At 57.8% G+C, this 8,883-nt stretch overlaps 1 protein-coding gene across 1 annotated transcript in view; it reads left to right on the plus strand.

Annotated features, from left to right (window-relative positions):
• The window catches only part of EPHA10 (EPH receptor A10), a 50,086-nt gene extending 42,041 nt beyond the window's left edge, over positions 1–8,045 (plus strand). The window contains exons 9-17 of the mRNA XM_026455758.2: positions 554–615; positions 760–885; positions 2,078–2,263; positions 3,096–3,157; positions 3,386–3,589; positions 3,882–4,031; positions 4,405–4,598; positions 5,214–5,369; positions 5,544–8,045. Of these exons, the coding sequence (XP_026311543.1) occupies positions 554–615; positions 760–885; positions 2,078–2,263; positions 3,096–3,157; positions 3,386–3,589; positions 3,882–4,031; positions 4,405–4,598; positions 5,214–5,369; positions 5,544–5,658 (1,255 nt within the window). The 3' untranslated portion in view covers positions 5,659–8,045. The remainder of the gene's footprint in view (positions 1–553; positions 616–759; positions 886–2,077; positions 2,264–3,095; positions 3,158–3,385; positions 3,590–3,881; positions 4,032–4,404; positions 4,599–5,213; positions 5,370–5,543) is intronic.
• The last annotated feature ends 838 nt before the right edge of the window (positions 8,046–8,883 follow it).

Genomic DNA, 8,883 nt, shown 5'->3' on the forward strand with positions numbered 1-8,883 from the left:
CCAACCTGTGGCTTTGTTGACTGTGATGCAGTCCTTTGGCCCGTGGCTGCCTCTGTCTCAGGAAGCCATCCACAGTGAGCTCGCATCAGGTCAGGGCTGTCTGTCCCATGTCCCCACAGTATACCGCCCTTCTCCTTTGCCAGCACTGATGAGTGGGCATGTGGCTAACTCTCCGTGTTTGTTTTCCTGACCAGACCAGAAGCTGCCCCTGAGTGCTGGGTCTGCTTGCCTCATTCACACTTTCATAAAACCACAGGTTGGGGTCAGCTGGGGGCCTGCAGTCAGGGTGTGGATTGGGTGCCTCTGGAGTTGCAATAATTTTCACCGTGTGAAAGTAGCTAGGGATGGTGGTGGTCTATGGCTACAGTTGTATCTGTGCCATGGGGAGGTTGTCAAACCACAGAGAAACTTTTAAGCCAGCTGGACAGGAAGGTCCCTCCCCCAGGGCACAGGCCTTGTCTTTTGAAAGGACAAAGGGTGCTGCCCTCAGTGCTCCGCAATGGGAAGGGCTGGGGTGGCCTGGCTGAAAGAATGACCCTGAACTCCCTGCCAGGCCCTGCAGCTATGGTAAAGGAGGAGGGGACGCCCATGATGAAGAGGAGCTGTATTTCCACTGTGAGTTGGCTGGGCCTGGCTGGGGAGGGGCGGGCTCCACCTTGCCTCACTCCTCAGCCCTCTGCCTTGCTCCACTGCATGAGCGCGCTTGTCCACCCCAGTGGCGGAGGCCCCGTTCCTTAGGTTCATCTCTTTCTCTCCAAGTCAAAGTCCCAACACGTCGCACATTCCTGGACCCCCAGAGCTGTGGGGACCCACTGCAGGCTGTGCATCTGTTCGCCAAGGAACTGGATGCGAAAAGCGTCACGCTGGAGAGGAGGCTTGGAGCAGGCAAGCTGGGCGCCCAGGAAGACTTGTCCCCATCTGGAAGCCCCACCCACTCTACAGGCCCCGCCCCTACTCTGTCCACACCGCTATCCTGAAGCCCACCTCCACCCAAGTCCCTGCTCGTGTCTGGAAACCCTGCCTCCACACCAAGCCACCCTCCACCCAGAAAGTCCCTGGCTTGCCTGATTATAGGGAAGAGGATGGCAGAGGGGTCTGTGACCCTCTCCTGGTCCTCAAGGTCAGACCTCTGCACACTACCACTGGCAGTTTAGTCCCAGGCCTTTATGGGGCCATGGGGAGGGGCCTTTGCAAACTTGGGGGCCAGACATAACGGAGTTCTAGTCCTGGCCCTCCCACTGACCCGCTGCATGATCAGGGGCATGGCCCTCTTTTGCTCAGAGCCTCAGTTTCTCATCTGTGAAATGGGCATGATATCTGCCTTCTGGGGGCTAATGTGAGGACCTCCCAGCACTCCTCACAGGGCCTGGCTGTTGGCTCTTGCTCTCTAAGCGCCAGTCTCCTGCTAGCCTTTCTTCTTGACTACAAATCCTCAACCTTCTGTGCTCAGAGACGGCAGCTACTTTCACTGGGAACCTGACATTATCCCCTGACACTGTCTCCAGACAGAAGCCAGAAAGGAGCGGGTTGGAAGAATAGATGTCATTGTCATCCATCCTGGGTCACATGGAGTTTGATGGCCATTGGCAGGCTGGCATGTGGTCCGTCCTTTCTTTAAGACGTGGAAACTTCCCCCACTGAGGAAGGCAGGGAGGAATCCCCACTTCACAGAGGAGACTGGCCAAGAAAGGGAACGAGATGGAATTCTAGGTCACACTGCTGGTGCTTAGTTTACCAGGATTTAAACAGGAAACAGTCCATGATCTGGAGTCACTTTTTTTTTTTTTTTTTTGAGACCAAGTCTTGCTCTGTCAACCAGTCTGAAGTGCGATGGCACAATCTCAGCTCACTGCAACCTCCGCCTCCTGGGTTCAAGTGATTTTCCTGCCTTAGCTTCTCAAGTAGCTGGGATTACAGGCATGTGCCACCATGCCTGGTTAATTTTTGTATTTTCAGTAGAGACGGGGTTTCGCTATGTTGGCCAGGGTGGTCAGAGTCACTTTCTCCTCGGCTCAGCCTGTTCAGCTCAGCCGGGGCAGTGGCCTCTGGCAGTATCTGATGTGCTGTTTCCCCACAGGGCGGTTTGGGGAGCTGTGCTGTGGCTGCCTGCAGCTCCCCGGTCGCCAGGAGCTGCCCGTAGCCGTGCACACGCTGAGGGACAGCGCCTCCGACTCACAGAGGCTCAGCTTCCTGGCCGAGGCCCTCACTCTGGGCCAGTTTGACCATAGCCACATCGTGCGGCTGGAGGGTGTTGTCACCCGAGGTAGGGCCCGGTGCTCCCTTGCTGCTGCCCAGCCCACGAATATGGTGGGTGGAAATGATGGGGTGGGAGTTTGGGGTGCCCCTGCCCCTCCAGGTCCTTCCCTCAGCTATGGGAGGTAGCTTCAGCCAGGGACCTCAGCTTTCACTGACTCAGGGTGGCCCTTCTCCTAGAGTGGCCACTCTGGCTCAGAATGACCTTTCTTTTTTTTTTTTTTTCTTTCTTTCTTTCTTTTTTTTTTTTGAGACAGAGTGTTGCTCTGTCGCCCAGGCTGGAGTGCAGTGGCGTGATCTTGGCTCACTGCAAGCTCTGCCTCCCGGGTTCACACCATTCTCCTGCCTCGGCCTCCCAAGTAGCTGGGACTACAGGCGCCCGCCACCACACCCGGCTAATATATTTTTTTTTTTTTTGTATTTTTAGTAGAGATGGGGTTTCACTGTGTTAGCCAGGATGGTCTCGATCTCCTGACCTTGTGATCCACCTGCCTCGGCCTCCCAAAGTGCTGGGATTACAGGCGTGAGCCACCGCACCCGGCCAGAATGACCTTTCTGACCTTTCAGTGATATTCTGACCCCCTAGAATATCACTCCTAGAAAGACTGATCTTTCTTAGCAAGCTTGTTGCAGCTCATGACCTTGGCCTTTGTCACCTAAGATGTCTCCTCTTTTGTTCCTTGGCATAGTGGACCCTGGGCTGGGCAGGAGGATGGCGAGATTAGGGAGCTTGGTGCTGGTTCTGGTTCTCGAGGCCCGGTCTGGGGCACCGGGGGGGAAACTCGTGTGTGCACGGGGTGGAGTAGGCAACTTAGCATGTGTGTTCCCATCCTTGGGCACAGGAAGCACCTTGATGATTGTCACCGAGTACATGAACCATGGGGCCCTGGACGGCTTCCTCAGGGTGAGTGGCCCTGGGGCTGCCAATGACCACTTTATTCTGTAAAGCGGGCAGGGGTCCCTCGCTTTTCTCTTTGGTAGGGCTTGGAATTGGCATCATCCCCACTGGCTGGGCTGACCTGTGGTCACAGGGTGAACTAAAGCCTGGCGAGAGCTAGGTGACTGCCCTGGCGTCACACAACACCAGGGGATCCAAGCCCACAGCCCTGGCCTCAGTCTCCTCCCTCCACAGCGGCACGAGGGGCAGCTGGTGGCTGGGCAACTGATGGGGTTGCTGCCTGGGCTGGCATCAGCCATGAAGTATCTGTCAGAGATGGGCTACGTTCACCGGGGCCTAGCAGCTCGCCGTGTGCTGGTCAGCAGCGACCTTGTCTGCAAGATCTCTGGCTTCGGGCGGGGCCCCCGGGACCGAGCAGAGGCTGTCTACACCACTATGGTGAGGGTGCCCCCAGCCAAGCCTGCCTGAGCCTTCTGATCCCGCCAAGCTGCGCTGGAACCCCTAGCTCCCCACTTCCACTCCCTTCCCTGCCCCTCCTCCCAGCTGGTCTTGGCATAAATGCGAGTGGACCCCACCTTGAGGTCAGCTTTTGTGTCTTTCCCAGATATGAAGCTGGAGTTGGGGGTTGCTTGGGAGGATGACACTCAGGGCTGGATCTAGGGCTCAGTCTGGTGGGGAAACCTGTGTGTCACCCAGTTCCTCCTTGCCGCTGACCTGCCTGCTCCTACAGAGTGGCCGGAGCCCGGCGCTGTGGGCCGCCCCTGAGACTCTTCAGTTTGGCCACTTCAGCTCCGCCAGTGATGTATGGAGCTTTGGCATCGTCATGTGGGAGGTGATGGCCTTTGGGGAGCGGCCTTACTGGGACATGTCTGGCCAAGACGTGAGTAACGGGTGACTCCCGCTCCATGCCTTCTCTCCCTCTCACCTTAGGCCCCAGCTCCCTGACCTCTGCCCATTGGCCTTCAGCCTTCCAGCCCCAGGCCCGTCTTCTCCGTCTGCTTGCTTCTGGTTCTGCCTGGCCACTGCCTGAGTCTTCCTTGTGTGTGTGTGTGTGTGTGTGTGCGCGCACGTGCACGTGCCTGTGTGTGTGCATGCGTGTTTGTGCGCTTATGTGTGCGTGTGTGTGTGCGTGTGTGTGCGTGTGTGTGCGTGTGTGTGTGTGTGCGTGCGTGTGTGTGTGCGTGTGTGTGTGCACGCACTGTGTCCTGGGGAAACCCAGAGCCTCCTCTCTGCTCCCCATCCCCGTCGCCCAGGTGATCAAGGCTGTGGAGGATGGCTTCCGGCTGCCACCTCCCAGGAACTGTCCTACCCCACTGCACCGACTAATGCTCGACTGCTGGCAGAAGGACCCAGGTGAACGGCCCAGGTTCTCCCAGATCCACAGCATCCTGAGCAAGATGGTGCAGGACCCAGAGTCCCCCAAGTGTGCCCCGACTACCTGTCCCAGGTATGTTCCCACATGGGACAGCCAGCCTCTCACCTGTCCATGGAGGGTCTTCCTGCATGTCTCAAGTGCAAACCCACCAACTCCACCCCCCAACCTGTCCAGGAGCGATTGCTCACTCCATTGCCCCAGAGGGCTGTAGCCCTCCTGCCTGCCCAGGCCCACCTCACTGCACATCCTCCTAGTCACTTCTGCTTCTCCTGGATTTTGTCTGTATCCCTGGGTACAATGACCTCTGACTGGAGAAATGAATGTGGTAATAGCCCTAACACATTTGTAGTTCCAATGAATCAAATATGTGAAATTAATATTCGTTGTTCCAAATATGAGTCACCAACCAGTCCTAGGCATGTCCTACCCCAGACTGTTCCGGATACTCCAATAGCTTTAGCTGGCTCTGCCTCCACCTGCCTGAAGAACCTGAAGGAGGTTCAGGAAAGCATGGTGCTCATGTGAGCTCTTCAGGAAAGCATGGTGCTCATGTGAGCTGGGTCCAGCCCCAGGGCCCGGTTACCCTCCCCTTCTCCTGTTCATCCTCAGCTGGCCTCTCCCCAGGAGACCACCAGGTTTGGGCCCAGATCCCAGCTGTCGGTTGAGCACAGCTCCTCTGACCCGCAGGCCTCCCACCCCACTAGCAGACCGTGCCTTCTCCACCTTCCCCTCCTTTGGCTCTGTGGGCGCGTGGCTGGAGGCCCTGGACCTGTGCCGCTACAAGGACAGCTTCGCAGCTGCTGGCTACAGGAGCCTGGAGGCCGTGGCCGAGATGACCGCCCAGTGAGTCCAAGGCACCAAGGTCAAGGCCGGGGCTAGGGGATACCAGGGGCCCTGCCCCTGCCTATATTGGGAAGTCCCAACCTGTCCAGAGAAGCAGAGGGAGAGTGGAGGGCCTTCATGGGAGGAGCAGAAGTTGGGGTCAAGCCAGCTGAGTGTGACCAGCCTTTGTTTCAGGGACCTGGTGAGCCTGGGCATCTCTTCAGCTGAACATCAAGAGGCCCTCCTCAGCGGGATCGGCGCCCTGCAGGCACGAGTGCTCCAGCTGCAGGGCCAGGGGGTACAGGTGTGAGTGGACCCCACTCTTCAAGGCAGGACTCTGGTGGGGGTCCAGACCCCCAGCCCTGCCCAAGGACCGTGGCAAGCTGTGCTCCAGCAGTGTGGGAGGGAGCACTCTCTTCCTCCACTTGGGCCCAGATCTGGTTTGGGGCCCCAGCTTCCCCGCTTTCACTGCCTGCCCCTCCCATTTTCACCAGGCTGAACACCTTCGCTAACTCAGTGCCCCTGAAAAGAGGTTCAAGTCCCTAGAGAGGACCCCTGAGATAACAGCAGGAGGAAATTTGGGGTCTCAGAGAAGAGCTGGGGCAGGGATTGGAGGGAAGACAGTGGGTTGAGATTGTCCTGGCTCAGGCCCTACTGCCATTCATACCCACTGGGGGCTGGGGCCTACCCCGTGGGGTGTTCCCTTTTCCCACAGACCCATTGACCAGTCAGACAGCATGGGTCCCAGGGGGCTCTTGTTCCACCTGGCAGTGACTGCAGCTGCCTGGTGGCTCAGGCCTCGGGGGCTGTGCCAGAGACGCATCGTCCTCAGCTCCCTGTGCCTTGGCAGGGGCTGACTGGACACTGGCCAAGGCCCAGGCAGGCAAAGATGGTGCTGAGCTCAGGGGCTGACGCCCAAGAACCCTAGACTCAGGAGCTGGTTTCTGTGTCCCCCTGCCTTGGGCTGACAGTTCAGGGTGAGGCCAAGAATCCTGACCAGGCTGGGTCATGTGAGGCCTTGGTGCTCCCTGGGGCCCCATGAGGCCCTCGTGTGCATTCCTTTATGAACTCAGTGGCCAGGACCTCTGGGAAAAGCATAAAGGGCCATGTCATCTCCCCAGGGACCCAAGAGCTTTTCTCTCCAGCCTTGAGGAGGGTGAAGAGGAGACTCAGAGATGGGTCCTCTCTCTCAAACAGGCTGGTCTCACCCCCAGTGTACAGATGGGGGAAACTGAGGCCAGGTGAGGACTCAGGGTCAGAGCTGGGGTCAGAACCCAATTCAGAGATGAGGCTGGCTCTGGAGAGAGAGTCCTTGGTCCTGCCATATGGCACCTCACTTCCCTGTACAGCCCGTGGGGACTCTAGAGGTGACCCCCTCCAGCCAGCTCCGTGTCTTGGGCACTAGCCAGCCTTCCTTGGAGCCCCTCGCTGCTCTGACTTCATGGAGCCCTGGCAGGAGTGGTTGTGCTGAGCCCACCATGGAGTTCCTTATCCACAAGGGCCCCCGGGAATGGTGGGGCCCAGGATGCCAGGGATTTTGTAGGATAGCAGGAAGGCAGCTGGATCTTGGCAGGGCCACAGGGGCTGAGTTTGTTCAGGCCACCCCTGACACTTGTCTGCTGTGCTTGGCTGTGTGTGGGTGGGGTGGGATGGGGCGGGAAGGAGAAGACAAGGGGTAGAGAAAAGAGATGAAAAAGACACACAGCCTGCCCTTGAGGGGCTCAGACTAGACCAGGAGAAGAGCTCAGGTACCAAGAAGTAATTCCGGGGCACCATCCACCAGTGCCCGGAGCCCTCTGGGTCAGTGGGTGGGTGGGCTGGAGGGGGAGATAGCCAGTCTCTTGAAGTGTGAAGTTGAGATGTAAGTTGAACAGGGCTTTGCAGGTGGGAAAGGGAAGGTTCTTTCCTTGGGGTGAGTGGAGTGTTCGGCAGGCAAGATGACAGGCTTCAAGAGGAGGTCATGCAGAGAGGCTAGCATGAGAAAGAGCCCAGAGGTGGAAGGTGCAGTGCATCTTTGCAGAGCACCCCGAGGTGGGGGACAATGACTCACAGCGGTGCCTTTGGCCTCACCCTGCCAGCAGCAGCTCCTCTGCTCTTGGAATATCCCCCAGCCCCCTGCCTCCCTGTCTCCTGAGCACCTGCCCCAGCTCAGTGACTCTGGGGGTACTGAGGAGACCAAGATGTTGCTACCACCTTTGTCAGGGTTGGGGGAGCCCCCGGCCAGGTGCCCTCCAGGATCCACCTTCCCCACCCCTCCTGGGAAGCCTGGACCAGCATCCCTTCTTGGGTGGATGGAGCCTCATCCCCATCTCCAGCTACATCAGTCATTCTCTGCAGGGAAAAGTCTCCTCCCGCTACCCCAGCTGTTCCTGCAGAAGGGCCCCTGGCTGTGTTGGCAGGACTTCGGTGTCCAGGGTAGATCTCCCCTCCACTGAGGAGTGAGGTCCCAGAATCCTGATGGGTCCCAGGCCTCAGCCCTGCACAGGCGTGATGCGGGGCGATGGCTCTCTGGGAACCCTCTACAGATCTATTTTTATATGGAACTTGTTCACTGGACAGAGGTGGCCTGCAAGCCCCCATTATCCTGGTCTGAGCTCACCCTGGGAGGGAGGGGGCCAGTCGGAGGGGGTTCCTTCTGGACATGTTTTTATATTTCCTGGGTTCTCTATGCAGGATAATAAAAACCTGTCTGTGATAGGGTGCCTCTTTGAGTGACAGTTTCTTGATCATTGTATAGCTGGTGTGGAAGGGTTTCTGCCCCCTTCCTCGGGGACAGGGATGTCCAGAGTGTGCATCTGAGATGTCTTTGCATAGAGGTGAGTCCAACACTGCTCCTGCCATGAAAGATGTCCTAGGATCCATGGCAGGATGGTGTGACCCAGGGTACTGAGGGGAACTGGGTGCCCTGGGTATGTAGAGAAGTCCGTCACCCAGTCTCAGGAGCAGTAGAACAAGGGAGGTGTCCCAGACATAGTGGGGTCCTTTGCTGGGATAGACAGTACCAGGGAGGGCAGAGACCAGGAAAGGATGCCCAGCACTCAGCTTTGGGTATGTGTTTGAGATGCCCGTGGGATGTGCAGCAGAGATGTCTAGGAGGCAGGTGGATATCTGGTCCGAACCTCGGAGCACAGATGTAAGTTAGAGACAGAGTTTTGGGGTCATCAGCGTTCAGATGGTGGTGGAAGCCGCAGTGCGAAGGAGGTCACCTGGCCAGCATGTGCAGGAGAGGGGAGACGTCAGCCGTTAGGAGGCACCCGGATGAAGGGGAGCAGTGGAAGAGGCCAGGAGGAGCTGTGCCATTGCTGCTGAAGAGCAAGTTTTGGTGTTAAATACAGAGAAAATGGCCAGGCACGGTGGCTCACACCTGTAATCCCAGCACTTTGGGAGGCTGAGGTGGGTAGATCACTTGAGGTCAGGAGTTCGAAACCTGCCTGGCCAACCTGGTGAAACCCCGTCTCTACTAACAACACATAAATTAGCCGGGCGTGGTGGCGGGTGCCTGTAATCCCAGCTACTCAGGAGGATGACATGGGAG

This window comes from Piliocolobus tephrosceles, chromosome 1 (genome assembly GCF_002776525.5).
Source record: "Piliocolobus tephrosceles isolate RC106 chromosome 1, ASM277652v3, whole genome shotgun sequence".
In the NCBI taxonomy this organism is placed as follows: Eukaryota; Metazoa; Chordata; class Mammalia; order Primates; family Cercopithecidae; genus Piliocolobus; species Piliocolobus tephrosceles.